Genomic DNA, 18237 nt, shown 5'->3' with positions numbered 1-18237 from the left:
CTCTCCAGCCCTTCCCCTCCCTGGAAAACTGGCTGACATCAGGTTACAGAGGCTCATCTTCAGTCATCTGTTAGCATAAATATTCAGGTGTGAGGTCCTAAAGATGTAGTCCAGAACTTTCTTCGGGTAAGGCCAAATTCCTTACACAGTGGCCATTTATGTCTACACACATTCTTCTGAACTGATGAGGATGACACCAGCAATGACAGTTGTTTATAGAGACTTTTATACTTAATTTCAGAAATGTTGTCAAATGATTCTGAACTTATGATTTGAGTGTAGAAAAACATAATCAGATATAGTGCTAAGGAGCACATACAGTATTATTTAGTTTTTAGTGCTAATGTTTTTTTTTTTTTTTTTTTTTTATGATAGTCACAGAGAGAGAGAGAGAGAGAGAAAGGCAGAGACATAGGCAGAGGGAGAAGCAGGCTCCTTGCACCGGGAGCCCGATGTGGGATTCGATCCTGGGTCTCCAGGATTGCGCCCTGGGCCAAAGGCAGGCGCCAAACCGCTGCGCCACCCAGGGATCCCAGTGCTAATGTTTAATGACTATTCAATGCAGAGCTATTTTTTAAAGAACAAATTTAAAAATTAATTTATAGACATACTGTATATTAATATACAATTTTGAGCTTTTATTTTTTTTAAGATTTTTTTTTTTTTTTATTTACTCGAGAGACACAGAGGCAGAGACACAGGTAGAGGGAGAAGCAGACTCCCCGTGAGGAGCCTGATGTGGGACTCCATCCCTATACCTGGGATCACTCCCTGAGCTGAAGGCAGATGCTCAACCAATGAGCCACCCAGGTGTCCTGAGCTTATTTTATTTATTTATTTATTTTGCCACTTCAGGCATTAGAACATAAATGCCTCTCTGGAAGGATTTCTTTTTCTGGTACTTTTTTTTTCTTTTTTCTTTTCTAAATTTATTTGACAGAAAGCACGGGCAGGGGGAGCACCAGCCTACTTTGGCTGACAGTATAGGCTCACTGTTAATTGATAGGTCCACATTTCCCCTAATCCTTTGCTAGAGTTAAGCATCAGCCCTCCATTGGATCTAACCAATTTTTTATTTATGAACCTATTTACATTTATTCGTTTAGGATTTCTAATACATAAAAATAACTTCTTTAAAACAAGTAACAGGGGATCCCTGGGTGACTCAGCGGTTTAGCACCTCCCTTCACCTGGGGCGTGATCCTGGAATCCTGGGATCGAGTCCTGCTTGGAGTCCTGCTTCGGGCTCCATGCATGGAGCCTGCTTCTCCCTCTGCCTGTGTCTCTGCCTCTCTCTCTGTGTCTCTCATGAGTAAATAAATAAAATCTTAAAAAAAAAAAAGTAACATATTATTCCTTTGGAAATAGTTTACTTGAGTTACACATTTTCAACCTTTTAAAAATAGACCTCCCTGAAAATCTAAAAGAAGAATGGATATCGCTACAATGGGGGGTAATCATCTGAAAATACACTCTTACTAAAATGTGCATTAAATGTAAGGTATTTAAGGAGTTTAGCTAAATTTGGCAAATCAAACTTACATATTTGTAACAAAATTGTGAATGTGCTTGTTTTTGTTTGCTTTTCTTAAGATTTTTTTATTTGAGAGAGGGAGTGAGCACAAGTGGAGGGAGGGGCAGAGAGAGAAGCATACTCCCTGCTAAGGAGGGAGCCTGACATCGGGCTTCATGTGGGGCTCAATCCCAGAATCATGAACTGTACCAAAGGCAGATGCTTAACCAACTGAGCCACCCAGGTGCCCCAAGTGTTTTTTAAAAGATACTGCGTAAATAAATAAATAAATAATAAAAGACACTGCGTATACAAAAACATGTTTTCTAATGATTGAGGACTTACATGGTCTCCTTTATTTTATTTCATTGTTTTTAAAAGATTTTTTTTTAAATTCATTCATGAGAGACACAGAGGCAGGGAGCGAAGAGACACGGGCAGGGAGCGAAGCAGGCTCCCCACAGGGAGCGCAATGTGGGACTTGATCCCAGGATCACGCCATAAGCCAAAGGCAAGACGCTCAACCACTGAGCCACTCAGGTGCCCCTTATTGCCATTTTAATAGCTTCAGTCATGCTATGACAAATTTTGCCAGCTTAGGTTTCAAAAATTCATGGGTTATCTCCATGCATTCACAAAGTAATCACTGTTAAAGACGTTTTCATTTAAATTTCTTCAGTTTTTCATTTTGAAAAAAATTACATTTTTCAACATAAAAGTTGAAAGAATGTTGTACTCATTTACTCTCTACCTAAATACAACATTACCAACATTTTTCCATACTAGCTTCATCAGGACCCTGGACTCCTAAAATACTTCAGCATGCATATCCTAAGGACATTTTTGTATTTAACTCAATACCATTATCATACTCAAGAAAATTTAAATTAATTTTATTGTATCATCTAAGTTCATATTCAGATATTTGTTTTTGAGCCAGGATATAATTGAGGTTTCATGCTTTGTATTCGATTGTTTTATTAGTCTAGAAGATCCTTCCCTGCACCCCTTTGGCTTTTTTTCACCCATGATGTGATTTTTTAAAGAATCTAAATCAGCTCCTCTCCTTGATCTGTCTGTATCCTTTGACTTGTTCCCTTTATTCTTTGTATTTCATTTGAACTAGAAGTGGAGTCTGTAGGTTTGATTAGCTTCAGCTTGTTTTTGGAAAGAATATTTCATAGATGATTTTATAGATTTTGTATTTTATCACACTAAAGACAATAATCAGTCATTTGGTCAAGGTGTTGACTACCAGGTCTTTCCATTGTAAAGGTCATTTTTCTTCTACTTAGTAATTAGTAGCCTCTAAAGCAAAGTTTTGGCACCATGGGAATACTCTTTACCTAACAGTCCTTTTGTTCAATAAATTAAGCATCAATTGATGATTCTTAGCTGAATCATTTATTATACTACACTGAGGTGCAAAATGGTGATTTAATTTTTTTTTAATTTTCAGGGGCACCTGGGTAGCATAATCAGTTAAACCTCTAACTCTTGATTTTGGCTCAGGTATGATTTCAGGGTCATGAGATAAGCCCTGAGTGGGACTCCATGGTGGGCTGCTTATGATTCTCTCTCTCTCTGCCTCTCCCCCTTCTTTTGCACACACACTCTAAAATAAAATAAAATAAAATACATTATAAAAATTGAAAATTTTAATTTTCTAATTTTATGCTTATGAGCCTGCTTATGATTCTCTCTCTCTCTCTGCCTCTCCCACTTCTTTTGCACACACACTCTAAAATAAAATAAAATATATTATAAAAATTGAAATTTTTAATTTTCTAATTTTCTTCTGCTTTTATTAGTTTATATTCTATTTTAAAAAAGACTATTTCCCTTTTCCCAATGTCCCCTCTTCTTTCAAATATCACTAGGTCTTCAAGTTATTCAATGTATCATAGTCAATTAGAGTCACAGTTTTTTTTTTGTTTTTTTTTTTTAAGATTTTATTTATTTATTCATGAGAGACACAAAGACATAGAGAGGCAGAGAAATAAACAGAGGGAGAAGCAGTTTCCATGCAGGGAGCCTGATATGGAACTCGATCCTGGGACTCCAGGATCACGCCCTGAGCCAAAGACAGACGCTCAACCACTGAGCCACCCAGGCATCCCTACAGTTCTTTTTGATGTGAGCCAAGAGCCAGTAAAAATCACTGCAGGCCAGCTCCTGTGTCTTTTAGACATGACCACATTAGTCTGTGAGTTTTTCCTTGCTTCAGTCACAAGATGTCCCAAACCTGGAAAATCAGCTATTTCTCCAAGGAACCTATTGTTTTTAGGGGGAATGGAATCTGGACTCTGTTTACTTTTAGACCATTTCAGTGGACAGAGCTAGAAAGTAAATTTTTTAAAAGTTCATGAATTCAAATTGATACCTAACATTAGTTCTTAATTTTATATTTGCCTCTCTTTTACACTGAAAATACTTGTAACAATATATTTGTTTTATTATGTAGTATATTTTTCAGTACTACAATACCAATATTACTAATGGTAAACATACTGAATAAAACTTAAGACTTCTTTGCAGTTCTTTTTGTCCTTAGACTAATAGCCCACTAAGGATGTAGTGTTCAAAAGTTAATGGAAATCACTCTTTTTCTCTATATGGCTATGTTAATAATGTGATACAACTAGGTGAACTTGTTTTGTATTCAATTTTAGAATTTACATAAAGATTTTTATTCTATTTTTGAATAAAGGATTTACATGGTTCAAAGTTAAAAGTATACTCAGAGAAGTCTAGCTGTCATGCCTATCCTTCCACCCCGTTCTTAACCACTCCCAAAAGTAGAATTTTCACTAGTTTCTAGTTTGAATTTCCTGTTTCTTTTTGAAAAATAAACAGTTACGGATATTCCAATATTTATTGTTTCTTTTGAGATGTGGAATGTGTTCTCTGCTTTTAAATTTCCTTTTTATGTTTAGAAAGCTTTGTATGTTCTAGTGGTTACATTTAAACTATTGACATTTTATGTTAAGCTCTTAGAGCCCCTTTTTTTGCTTGTCTAGGCTTCTAGTTTATCATCTTTAAATGTTGATTCCCCAAGGCACCTGGGTGGTTACGTCAGTTAGGCATCTGCCTTCGGCTCAGGTAGTGATCTTGGGGTCCTGGGATTGAGCCTCGTGTCAGGCTCTCTCCTCAGCAGGGAATTCTGCTTCTCCTGCTCCCTCTGCCTGCGACTCTACTTGCTTGTGCTCTTTCTCTCAAATGAATGAATGAAATCTTAAAAAAAAAAAAAAGTTGATTCCCATCTAATTGCCTTGTGACAACCAATGAACTTATTTTTCCCTCCTTCCTCTAATCTTCGTATCTGTTAGTTCCCTTACTTCTATTTGATTAGAGCATATATAACATTTACACATTCTTTTCTCACTCTAGTGCCTAGTGCCTGTTTTATACTATTAAATATATTTTAAATATACTTAATACTCTCCACTAGTACTTTAGCTGAATCCTCCCCAATCACGTCAAGGCTGGACAGAACTCTTCCAGTAAAGTATATAAGAAGAACTTCTACACACACCTTCCTCAAGTTCTGGCATGTTTAAAATTTATTCTAGAATCGAGACCTTTTTATTTTTTATTTTTTGAGAGACAACATGCACAAATATATATATATACACACACACACACACACACACACACACACACACACACAATAAGTCTGTTAGAAGAGGACTGATCTCTTATTTACTCTTGCAGCTCTTCTAGCATAAAGCCTGGGATATTCTGGACATTCAACGAGTTAAGTTTGTCTTTATTACATTATTACTAACAGCACTTGCCACAAACTGCAATTATCTTCCTTTTGTGTTTGTTTCATAACTTTGTCCTTCAGTATAATTAAGTTTCATGTAGATAAATATGATCTCATGTACTAATGTATCCTCAGTGTTTAGTAAACCAATGACAAACACTCATAAGGTAGTCAAAATATTTTTTGAATGACTGAATATCAGTTCCTTAGGATGGTAAAATTGGCATAGATGGGTGAGGTCTCATTATGAGGGGCTATGAAAAGTCAGAGTCACCACACAATAAATTATCTTACCAGCTCTCTACATCCACCCAAAACAAGCTCCTGGGAATTTAGTTTTGAAATCTTGTCATGATTCCTCTAAAGAGCTTCAAGTTGGGGCTGAAATGTTTCAGCAAGGGAATATTTTTAAACAATGATGACGGGTACTTGACTGGCTCAGTCGGTAGAACATGCCATGCTTGATTTTGAGTTCAAGCCCCACCTTGGATATGGAGCCTACTTAATAATAATAATGATAATAAACAAATGATGAATTTATTTATTGATGGTAAAATGTAACTTGAACTACCCATTAAGCTAAAGTGCCTTCTTCTCCCTTCCATTGAAGAGTGCTTTGTTTTCCATTTCTAGTCAAATATTCTATGTAGAAATAGAACAGAATATTCAAATTTATTTTTTAACATTTTATTTATTTTGAAATAATCTCAAACTTACATAAAAGTTGCAACAATAGGGAGGTGCCTGGGTGCTCAGCTAGTTGAGCGTCCCAACTCTTGATCTCAGTTCAGGTCTTGCTCTCAGGGTCCTGAGTGTGAGCCCAGTGGAGCCTATTTAAAAAAAAAAAAAGTTGCAACAAAACACATTCCTTTTACCCTGTGTATTAGCTATCTATAGCTGTATTACAAACTACCCCAAAACTTAGTGGCTTAAAACAGTACTTTTTTTTTTTTTTTTTTAAACAGTACTTTTTATCTTAGTTTCTGAGACCCAGAGAACCCAAAGTGGTTAATCTGGGTGGTCCTAGCTCAGATTTTCTGAAATTGGGAGTCAGGATGTTGGCAGCGCTTGCAATCAGATGAAGTTTAACCAGCACTGGAGGATCTGCTTCCAACACTACTCACATACCTGTTAGTAGGAGGCCTCAGTTCCTGGACATCTAGACCTGGCCATAGGCTGCTGGAGTGTCATCACATAGCAGCTGGCTTCCCCAGACTTAGGCCCAGAATGAATGAAAAAGGGAGAATGAGCAGGAAGATGCTATGCCTTTTATGACCTACCCGCTGAAGTCAGTGCTGTTAATTCTGCTATATCCTATTAGAAAAGAGTCACTCAGCCCAGTCTCACACTGAAGGGAAGAATGAGATCCCGTCTCTTCCAAAGAGCAGTATCATGGAATTTGTGAACATATCTTAAAATCACCATACCCAAATACACTATTTTTTTTAAAGGAGGAGAACAGATTTTTTTTTAATTTTTTAAAAAATTTATTTATTCATGGGCAGCCTGGGTGGCTCAGAGGAATGCCGCCTTCAGTCCAGGGTTTGATCCTGGAGACCCCGGATCGAGTCCCATACCCGGCTCCCTGAGCGGGGCCTGCTTCTCCCTCTGCCTGCGTCTCTGCCTCTCTCTCTGTCTCATGAATAAATTAACTTTTTTTTTTTAAGATTTTATTTATTTATTCATGAGACACACACACACACACACACACACACACACAGAGGCAGAGACACAGGCAGAGGGAGAAGCAGGCTCCACGCAGGGAGCCCGACGTGGGACTCGACCTCAGGTCCCTAGGATCACGCCCCCGGCGGAAGGCGGCGCTAAACCGCTGAGCCACCCGGGCTGCCCTAAATACACTACTTTTTTTTTTTTTTTTGACAATTTGCCATTTTGTCACTCTAACCCCCTTCTCACATTTACAAGCATGGTATTTCCTAACTACCTGAGAGCAGGCAGCGTGCATCACATCCCTTCACTCCTTAAGACTTCAGTCTATTAAGAAAAGGGATATATTCTCTTACCTAATAGTACAATTAAAATCAGATTTAACAGTATGGTCTTTCATCTCTCGTCCATACTTCACTTGTGTCAACGGTCATTTCTGCCGCCCCCCCCCCCCCATCAAGTTGTTCCAGCGGCACAGTAAACGGGGTGGGTTGCAAAGCAGAACCTAGGTCATCCACGTTTGTATCGGCAGGAAATAAAAGGTCCTGGGCTAGGGGGCTGCTGGAAACACGCTTCAGTCGCTCCAGGAGGGATGGGGCGAGCGCGAAGACAAAATACTGTTTCGGAAAAATCAGTTTATCCTTACACCTTCAGTTACCCACTATTTCTGGAAAATTATTCAACTGTTCCCTTCGGTTCCCGTCCTTTTTCTTTTGTGTATGTTTTTATTGGACTTCGAGCTGCCAGCATGTGGCGTAACGCCCGGTGCTCCTCCCGCCAAGGGCCCCCTCAGTGCCCGTCCCCCTCCACTGCCCCTCGTTCGCTTCCCAGTTAGGCGTCTCTCCTGTTCCGCGTCCCTCGCTGGTATTTCCGCTCAGTTTCTCTCCTTTCCCCCTTGATCCCTTTCACTGTTTCTTCTACTTCCCGAATGAGTGGGACCGTACGATGTTCGTCCTGCTCGGACTGACTGACCTCGCTCGGCCTCCCGGCCTCCGGCTCCGTCCGCGTGGAAGCGCAGGGGGGCATTCGCCGGCTCCGTCCGACTCGAGCGCGGGAGACGGCGCGAGCGGCTGAGGGGCGCGGCCAACGTCCAGGGCAACCGTTCGTCAGCCGTATTTCCACGAGCCGGGAACCGAGAGGCTTCCGTGTCTTCATCAGCGACGGAAGGACTGCGAGGTGCCCGCCGCTCAGGGCTGTCGCGAGGCCCAGGCGAGCGGAGCGGCGTGGAGCCCCGGGCGGCCGCTGCCGGCGGCCTGGCGCCTTCCTCCGGGGCTTCCCTCCGCGCGGCCGCCGAGCCCGGCGGGGCGGGGCGCCGTCACGTGGGCGGGCGGGGCGGGGCGGGGCGGGCTCCTCCGCCGATCGCACGATGTGACGCGCCGCCGGAGGCAGGCCGGGCCCTCAAGATGGCGGCGGGCGCCCCGAGCGGCTCGGCCCGGCAGTAGCGGCGGGACGGCACTCGCCGCTGGGGCCGGCCGCCCCGGGAGTGGCTGCAGCAGCGCCAGGAGTCGAGGATGGTAAAATGACCCAGGGAAAGAAGAAGAAACGGGCCGCGAACCGCAGTATCATGCTGGCCAAGAAGATCATCATTAAGGACGGAGGCACGGTGAGCTGGGGTGCCGCGCCGGGCAGCTCCCTCGGGGCCCCCATCCGGTCTCCCCCCAGCGCCGCCGCCGCCGCCGCCGCGCGTGCCCCCGCCCCCCCCCCCCCCGGCGGTGCCGGCGTCCCAGCCTCCGGGGCCCGCTCGCCTCTGCTCCGCGGCTTTCCTCCCGCGCCCGGCCTGCGGCCTCCGGGGCCCGGCCTCCTGGGAAGCCGCTTGCCTCTCCCGCACCTGCCGGCCCCCCGCCGCCCCGGGCCCCGGGCCCCACGTGCGCCCCCGCGGCGGCCTGCATCGGCGCCCGGCCGCCCCTCGCGCCGCAGCCTCGCCCTCGCCCTCGCCCTCGCCGCGCCGCGCGGGGAGCAGCCCCCGGCCTCCCATATGCTGCCGCCCGGGTGGCCCCTGGCGCGGCGCCCCGCGGGGCCCCGAGCGCCGTCGCTCTGCTCTGGCGCCGCGTTCGGTCAGCGCTCGAGCTGCGGCCGGTGCGGGCGACGCGCTCCCGCGGGGGCTTCCCCCCACCTCGCGGGGCCTGAGGCGTCACAGGGGACGCCGGGGCCTAGTGTCCACAGAGCGGTAACCACCTCGCTGTTCTGAGATCACCTCGTTCATTTTACGATAAAAGATGCTACGTCGAATTACCATGGCCTGAGGATGAGGAGACGCTTTGAAAGGAAGACAGGTAGAGGGCAGGAAAAAATTGTGCTTTTTAGAAACAGTTGTCATCACAATAAACTTTATGCAGTGTGCTGTCGCTAGCCAGCAGGGGACGTAGGGTTTTTAATTGAACGTTGAACGCGCCTATACTTTTTTTTTTTTATGCTGAAATTTCTCCGTTGCTACACTCTCCCGTCTTTGTTGCATTCCTGGATATCACGTTCTGAAATAGAATGCAAAGGTAAAATACGTATTTCACTTTCCTGAGAAGTGTGCAGAAATGATTCCCTTTAATTCCATATTAGTGTTTATTCCAACATAATGTATGTAGTTGGGAGCCCGGAACGACTGCTAGCTTACTGCTAATTACGTACAGTCATTAGGCCACCACTGAGCATTTCCCCGAATTCATTTGAAATAGATGACAACTTTTTTTTTTTTTTTTTGACATTTCAGAATAGCGTCCCAGTCAATAAACTAAAATTTAGAAAGCTTGGGACATATGAAGCAACTTCAGAATACACTTTTAGCAAACTGTAAATTTAATTAGATATCATAGCTTTGACATGTAGTGAGAAAAACTTTCAAGTCCTTAGATCTTTTTGTTGTGTTTTGATTAATTAGCACATTACTTTGATTAATTCAGTTACGAGTAGTCAGGCCCTTTTGATGAAGTTGGTCAGAACCAGTATGTGGGGGGAGAAACAGCATGAAAGAATACTGGTTGTCCTTGTTAACCATAGGGACTTGAAATTTTAAATTCTACATAAAATCTACAAAATAGAAGCAACTAAAGGATTGCATTTTATAAAAACAAATGAATTTTATAAATTTTTTTTAAATTTTATTTATTTATGATAGTCACAGAGAGAGAGAGAGGCAGAGACACAGGCAGAGGGAGAAGCAGGCTCCATGCACCGGGAGCCCGACGTGGGACTCAATCCCGGGTCTCCAGGATCGCGCCCTGGGCCAAAGACAGGCGCCAAACCGCTGCGCCACCCAGGGATCCCAAAAACAAATGAATTTTAAGATCAGTATTTGCAAAAGATTTAGAATGGAGCTCCGACCAAGAAACACACCTTCCTGTTTCGTGCAGTAAAGTTCAATTTTGTTACCTCTTTGGAGTTTCGTTTGATTCACTTTATAGCAGATGCTTTCATCCACATGCTGTGAGATTTGGAAGAGATTTTTATTATTTATCTTGTTCAAGTTGTGGTGAATTCATTGCTTGCTTTTGGAAACAAAACACAGTTTTTACACCAAGTTTTTAAGAGGGGACATAGAATAAATGAGACCTTTATTGAGAACTGTGGGCTTGTGAGTATTATTATTTATCATCTTTATACACTTGGGTTGCACTTTCCATTCTAAAAGCAGTGGACACCTCTTTAGAATAGAAACTTTGTTTATGCATCTTTGAATCTTATAGGGCCTGAGTTTAAAAGTGTGTTCTTTAAAAAAAGTATGTGCTAGTGCATTCCTAAATTTTTTGTTGTAATTGTGTTTATTCCTAAATTGTTATATATATATATATATATACATATATATATATGGGATATTTATATTTCTAGCAGTGCCAGGGTAATTTTTTACAGTGTTTGTATTTTAACCTTCTCTAGCTGTAATGAAAAAAAAGTGTATTATAGTTGTAGAAATTTTAAAATGGCACCTGCTTTTCTACCTCTCTCCTTGTAATTGGTCAGACTGCCCTTATGAACATTTTTTAAGAAAGGGAATAAAATTGCCATTTGGCATTGTGTTTTGTGTCTGTGTTTAAGTTCCACTGGTAGTGGATTCATTCAGAGTCAGGTGTCTGAGGCTATATCGTCACACTTGACAGTCTCTGATTAGTATTTTGGGTCCTTGGCCAATGATACTGACTTGATCCTTTCTGTTTTCTTTAGTTCATGAAGTTATTTTGCTTCATCTTTCTGCTAATGACATCTTTGTAAGCTGTATTAGCCAAGTTACCAATTGTGAACCCTTCTAAATGAACCTGGTTAATCGTTGTTACTAAATGTTTTTCTTTTCTTGAAATTGTATTTGAATATGCTTGAAACTAATAACACTGCCCATTTGAGTTGTACACAGTTAAGGGAAATCGCATGAAAGGGTGTGATTCTGTATCAGGAGTTTTAAACCTGGGTCTGTACACCCTGAAGTTGTTTGCACAATTTTCTTTGTCCATTTTTTGAGAGATTCCCCAAAGAGTCCATAACTCCCAAAAGTTTAAGAATAGTTCTATGGGGGGGGGGGGCAGAACATGCATACCAACTACAGAATAGTTCCACAGATTAAATTCAGTAGGTGTATATTTAATCGTTCACTGTATACCATTTTACTGATGAAAGTGATTGTAGCATTATTGGTGAATTTGCTTTTTGGAGCATCCTTATGTAGAAAGGCAGGTTTTGGTTATAAATTTTAATGAGTGTGGCATGTTTTTGTATCTCATAAGATGGTTGAGTTAAAAGTGCATTCTGACACTTTAGAATGCTTCCAATTTTGTTAAATTCTTACCACGAGGCAGCCCGGGTGGCTTAGCGGTTGAGCGTCTGTCTGCCTTCAGCCCAGGGCGTGATCCTGGAGACCCGGGATCAAGTCCCATGTTGGACTCCCTGCATGGAGCCTGCCTGTGTCTCTGCCTCTCTCTCTCTCTTTTTCTCTCTGTGTGTGTCTCTCATGAATAAATAAATAAAATCTTTAAAAAAAATAAAAATAAATTTAAAAAATAAACATTCTTGTTAGAGGCTAAGAGCTAAAGAGTTACATAGATGAGGTATTTATTTGTGTTATCAAAAATAGAACTTTTTTTTTTTTAAAGAATTTATTCATTCATGAAAGACACACAGAGAGAGGCAGACACAGGCAGAGGGAAAAGCAGGCTCCCCACAGGGAACCCCACGTGGGACTTGATCCCGGGTATCCAGGATCACACCCTGAGCTGAAGGCAGACACTCAACTGAGTGCAAAATGAAATATACCCGAAAAAGCAGAGCACCAGATTTTTATTCCTGTATTTTGGATTTTAAGGACATAAGTAGGAGTCAGTAACCCTTTCAAAAGTCTGGACCCAAGCTCTGATCCTTTGCATCCTTCACCTATAAAGACTGGCAGGGGCAGCCGCAGGACAGCTCTTAGTGCCAAGAGCTGCTAAATAATTTGCCTGTGGCTGTTAGCATATGAGCCGGGAGGAGGGCTGCAGTGCCTTCAAAAAGCAAGTGTCCTTTGAAGTCACTAGCCCAGCCTAGAAACATCAGGATGTCTATATACTGTCTGTGGCAAGCGTGTGGCAGACGGTCCTGTGAGTGACTGACCTCCTTACCTCCATCGTATGGTTCAGCATCTGCTTTAGGTTAGTATGTTTGAGGATAAATTAGTAAGCTTTTTTTTTTTAAGATTATATACCCAGTTCATCCTAATGTAGTTTGAAGACCTGCCTCCCAATAATCATAGCATCTGCTGGAATTCATGAATAGTTGAACTGTAACCCATGTACAGCTACCAAAGTTTGAAGTTTAAAAAGAATAGCTTTCCCCAGATAGCATTCTGACAGGTATTTATGAATTAAGGTTCTCTATTATTTAAAGCCCAACTTGTCTTTTAAGCATTATTTTGACTTTGACAGTTTCAGCCACGGTATATCAAGATCCCTGAAATGGTTTTGTCTCTTTCAGGGCCAGATGAAGTAGTAGTAGCTTATTTTACATAATGGGTCTATTTTATCAATAATGTGTAAACACAATTATGAATTCTACTACATGAAATACTTTGCCTTCTTAGGGAGTCTCTTTGTAAAACAAGGAGTGGTAGGTAATACTTCATTAAGCCCTATAAATTGGGACGCCCGTGTGGTTCGTGGTTAGTGGCTGCCTTGGCTGCCTTTGGCTCAGGGTGTGATCCCAGAGTCCCCACATGGGATCCCCGCGGGCGAGCCCGCTTCTCCCTCTGCTTGTGCCTCTGCCTCTCTCTGTGTCTCTGATGAATACATAAATAGAATCTCTTTTATAAGCCATATGAATTGAATAATTAGAGTTTACACCAAGTTTAGGCTCCATTCTGCACATTGGTGGCAGTTTGATTTTTGTATTGATGGTGGTTTTTTATTTTTTATTTTATTTTACCTTGTTAGTGAGTTCAGTTTGTAGTCATTTGAACCATGTAACCCATTAGTGTTCTTGGGGCTAAGCACTTAATGTAATGATGGCTTAACTTGATTTGAGTTACATCTTTTCCTCCTGAGAATGGAGGGGGATGGGATAGATGGTCATGTTGCTTAATCTTTTTAAAATTTACCACAAAGTGGGGATCCTGGTTGGCTTAGTTGGTGGAGTGTGCAACTCTTGATCTTGGGGTTGTAAGGTCAAGCCCCACACTGGGTGTAGAGATTACTTAAAAAAAAATTTACCACAAGGTAATACAATCTTAAGCTCTAGAGTTTTTTTAAGAGTAAAACTTGATCTCATCATATTTTTGTTGAGTAAGTTTAAGAAGTGTGTTTAATTTCTGTTTAGGACCGATCCAACCAATACATCTTCACTTCTGTGATAATGCAAATATTAAATATCTGTCTTTAAAATTGATACATAGCATATTAGTAAAATCTGAAGTCTCACTGCAAATTAAGCCAAAATGGCTTAATTAGTAAAGTAGTGTTGCAACATGTTCACAGTGATTCATACTTCCAGGAAATTGAGGATTGGTTTTGTTTTCTTTTTGCTCTACAAAAGTAATGTATCTTGCTTTGCTTGATTAAAGTCAGAGAAAATAAGAAAAAACACTAGAGTTTGTGACAAAGGATATCAGATACTAGCAGTAAAGTCTTGTATTTCCTCTAGTTATACCATAATGTGTTAGGATCCATGAAAGTGGCTTTGTAGTTACACTATTTTTTTTAATGTTCTTTTTTATGAAAAGCTGCAATTCTTAGATGCCCGTAACCAAGCAGCATCTTTGTCTTTTTTGTGTGTAAGACTTTCGTATTATCATATTTCAGCTTTGTTGTGTATGGTTCAGAGAAAATTCAGTGTTTCTTTCTGAGGCTATAATTTGCCCTCATTTTTGATTGATAACTTAAATTCTAAGTTCAAAATTATTCTCTCTTATACCTTATTTTGGTTCTTTTTTTCTTTTTTAATTTTTCCCAACTTTTATTTTGAGAATCTTCAAAACTATAAAAAAGTTGCAAAAAATACCATAATGTGTATTCATTTGCCCATCCCATAGATTCACAATCACAAATTAACATTTTGCCACATTTTTTCCTTTCTCTCATTTTTTTCTGAATCATTGAGAGTTAGTTGTAGACATCAAGACACTTTACCCCTTAAACATGGAGAATTTATGACCTGAGAAAAAGGATATTCTCCCCATAACTACAGTAGTATCACCATATTCAGAAAAATGTAACAATATAATACTACTAGGTAATATTTTGGCTATAACAACATTTCTCTAATTGTCCCAATAAACTCCTGTATAGTTGTCCCTTTTTTGAATACAGAATTTAATCATTACATTTAGTTGCCATGTCTCTTCAGTGTAAAATAACTTTTTTGCTGTTTTTTAGGATATTGTTCTTTATGATATTTTTAATAGTCTAGGCCAGTTGTTTTAAAGAATGAGCCTCAGTTTAGCTTGTTCTCATTGTTTACTGACATCATAAATTCTGTTTAATAAATGGGATTATAGGGTAGCCCCGGTGGCTCAGCGGTTTAGTGCCACCTTCAGCCCAGGGCGTGATCCTGGAGACCTGGGATTGAGTCCCAGGTCAGGCTCCCCGCATGGAGCCTGCTTCTCCCTCTGCCTGTGTCTGCCTCTCTCTCTTTCTCTCTCTGTGTCTCTCACGAATAAATAAAATCTTAAAAAAAAAGAAGAAATGGGATTATAATGCCCAGTTATAGGTAGAATTACTTCTAGACTTGGCTAACAATCTACATAAACCCCTGGTTCACACCGATAAGTATACAACATAAGTTATTAAAGTCAACATCCTGCATAATAACTGCTGAATTCATAAATCCATATTGATTGGGCAATTACAGACTCAAAATTTGGGAGCTAGACAAGGCTGTAGGTAATACTTCATCTCTCACTGCTGAGAGAGGTAAAGTGACTAACTTAATTTCCCTAGCAGCTTAGTAACTGCGTGATTAGGGCTCTCAAATCAATCCATGGTCACGAAATACCCCTTCTATACCAGGCATTGTGCTACACGTTGAATACAAAAATGAAAAAAAAAAACTGGATCCCTACAATTAAAAGAGTGACAGTCTGTGGCAGTGTATTCAGTATAACCCAACCAGTACAACCAGCCTAACTCCAGAGTTGGGCTCTGGAGTTGCCTGGATAGACTCTATTCCATCTCTTGTTTGCTGCGTTAGACTGTAAAATGGAGATGATAGCGTCCAATTGGAAAGGTTGTTAGGAAGAGTAAATAAGATTTTGAATGTAAATCACTAAAAGTTTTCAGTGGTACTCTTTCATTATGATTTTAATCTAGTGTATCTGTGACCTAAATATGTGCTACAGGATATGGTAGCCAACAGTGAGATATTGAATCATAGAGGAGGGTATTAATAGGGGACATTGCTAGATTAATTCATAAATATGCTCTTCTAACCGTGTTTTTTTTTTTTTTTAAAGATTTATTAGAGAGAGAGAGCGGGCAAGAGAGAGAGAGAGAGAGGGAGAAGGAGCCAGGGGAGGGGCAAAGGGAGTGGGAAAAGCGAGTGGGAAAAGCAGGCTCCTTGATGAGCAGGGAGTCCACCATGGGGCTCAGGACTCTGGAATCATGACCTGGGCAGATGGATGGTGGATGCTTAACCAACTGAGCCACCCAGGCGCCCATTAATAGTATTTAAATACAGTATTTACACTGAATACCTATAGTGATAGAAGGGATTTACAGAGTAATTCATTCAAGTTCCACAAACATTCACTAAGCACGTGTTACGCATTTACCAGATGCGCCAGATCATAGAATAATAAAGCATAGGGTCTGTCTCAGAGAGCATGAGCTTGAAAAAGGTAAGTTTAGGGTAAATAAAGTGAAACAGGTACTTACTTTACTTAGCAAAATACAAATTTGTGGAAGCTATTTTGTGTTACAGACTATAAGAATAAGTAAATAGATTTTAAAAGGCTTGGCCAAAAGCCTAGATGATGAAACCATACTTTGTTACTAATGGAAAGTATGATTTGGAAAATGAGAATTAGATTGGAGGGTAGAAGTGAGATTAAAGGATATTGTCCCGACTTCTGAGGTTGAAGTTAGAGGTGACTGCCATAAAACCTTACCTCTATAGGAGAGAAATTACTCAGCTGAATGGAAGACTTTGGGTATGGTAATTATTATGGTTGTAGGTGACATATTTTGGCATTTGGGGTTGGGTATGTGGCAGTTTATGTTCAGATTTGTCTTCTTTTGTACCTCTGAATTCTCTTGAGCATCCTCAGATGCTATCTGTTGATATATATATAATATTATGATCTGAACTCTCTACGCTTGATGCTGTATAAACTACTCACTGGTCAGATATCTGCCGCTACTTGTCTGTGAACCTTCCCCTGGTCTTTCTGCCCAGGCCATGACCCTAATATTCTTTGTCTGATTGCCCTGGAGTTTTGCTTGTGGATAGAGAGTCCATTAAAACCACTAGCCCTTGTGTCAAAAGTCCTGCCTAGAAGAATTTATAATTTTAAATCAGTAAAATATTTTTAGATTTTGTCAATTTAATTAAGATCTTGTATTACTTTTTTTTTTAAGCCCCCAAGTTTGGGGCTTGAACTCAAGATTTGAGCTGAGATCAAGAGTTGGACACTTAACTGACTGAGCCACCCAGATGCCCCCAAGATCTTGTGCTACTTTTGAATTTATTCAAAACAAAAGAGATAAATATGGATATAATACAGCTCTCAAAATTGCTAGTACTTTAGTACAAGCAAATATCCCACCCACCTCACCCCCCCCCCCCGCTTTAAAAATATGTATGGGGCACCTGGGTGGCTCAGTGGTGGAGTGTTGTGATCCTAGGACCCTGGGATCAAGTCCCACATCAGGCTCCCTGCGTGGAGCCTGCTTCTCCCTCTGCCTGAGTCTCTGCCTCTCCTTCTGTGTCTCTCATAAATACATGAATAAAAACTTAAAAAAAAAATGTTTACAGGGGAGCTTGGGTGGCTCAGTTGGTTGAGCATCCAGCTGTTGGTTTCAGGCCCAGGTCATGATCTCATGGGTTGTGGGATGGAGCCCCAAGTCCAGTTCCCCTTGAGGAGCCTCCCTCGGTGGGGAGTCACCTTGGAGATTCTTTCTTTCTTTCTGCCCCTCCCCCCACTTGTGTGCATGCTCATGTGCATGCTCTCTCGCTCACTCCATCTCTAAGATAATTTTTTTTTAAAGATTTTATTTATTTATTCGTGAGAGACACAGAGAGAGGCAGAGGGAGAAGCAGGCTTCCTGTGCCGGGAGCCAGTGCAAGACTGGATCCCAGGACCAGGATCATGCTCTGAGTTGAAGAAAGTAAAAGTGCAACCTCTGAGCCACTCAGGCATCCCTAAGATAAATAAATCTTAAAACACACACACACACACACACACACACACACACACACACACACACACACAGACTTTTTCCTCCCAATTTTGGGAAATAATGAGAGAATGGCTCAGAAGGGACAGTATGTCTAATTGCCTTTTTCCATTTTAGTTTTTGTCTCTTTTTTAAAAAATATTTTATTATTCATGAGAGAGACACAGAGAGAATCAGAGACACAGGCAGAGGGAGAAGCAGGCTCCATGCAGGGAGCCTGACGTGGGACTCGATCCCAGGTCTCCAGGATCAGGCCCTGGGCCGAAGGCAGCGCTAAACCACTGAGCCACCTGGGCTGTCCCAGTTTTTCTCTTAAATAAGCAAACATTTTGCTAATATTTAAAGTATAAGCACGCATGTTAAAAAAGATTTAGAGTTCAGAACAACATAATTTTACATCCCTTAAAATTGGTACTTAATTAACATTGAAGTGAGTTTTTGTTTTTTTTTAT

General features: G+C 41.2%; 1 protein-coding gene and 1 long non-coding RNA gene across 2 annotated transcripts in view; one reads left to right on the top strand and one right to left on the bottom strand.

Moving 5' to 3' along the window:
• Positions 1-5953: 5953 nt before the first annotated feature.
• On the bottom strand, positions 5954-8060 carry LOC121486481. Its single transcript, XR_005986643.1, has 2 exons — positions 7923-8060; positions 5954-6112 (listed from the first exon to the last, which is right to left on the bottom strand). It is a non-coding gene; the product is annotated as an uncharacterized LOC121486481 (long non-coding RNA).
• A 360-nt stretch (positions 8061-8420) lies between these two features.
• MFSD14A (major facilitator superfamily domain containing 14A) overlaps positions 8421-18237 on the top strand; it is a 41661-nt gene continuing 31844 nt past the window's right edge. Inside the window, exon 1 of the mRNA XM_041747377.1 lies at positions 8421-8553. Coding sequence (XP_041603311.1) covers positions 8470-8553 — 84 coding nt within the window. The 5' untranslated portion in view covers positions 8421-8469. The remainder of the gene's footprint in view (positions 8554-18237) is intronic.

This window comes from Vulpes lagopus, chromosome 3 (assembly GCF_018345385.1).
Source record: "Vulpes lagopus strain Blue_001 chromosome 3, ASM1834538v1, whole genome shotgun sequence".
NCBI classification, from domain to species: domain Eukaryota; kingdom Metazoa; phylum Chordata; class Mammalia; order Carnivora; family Canidae; genus Vulpes; species Vulpes lagopus.
This window is presented reverse-complemented; position numbering and strand designations above follow the sequence as displayed.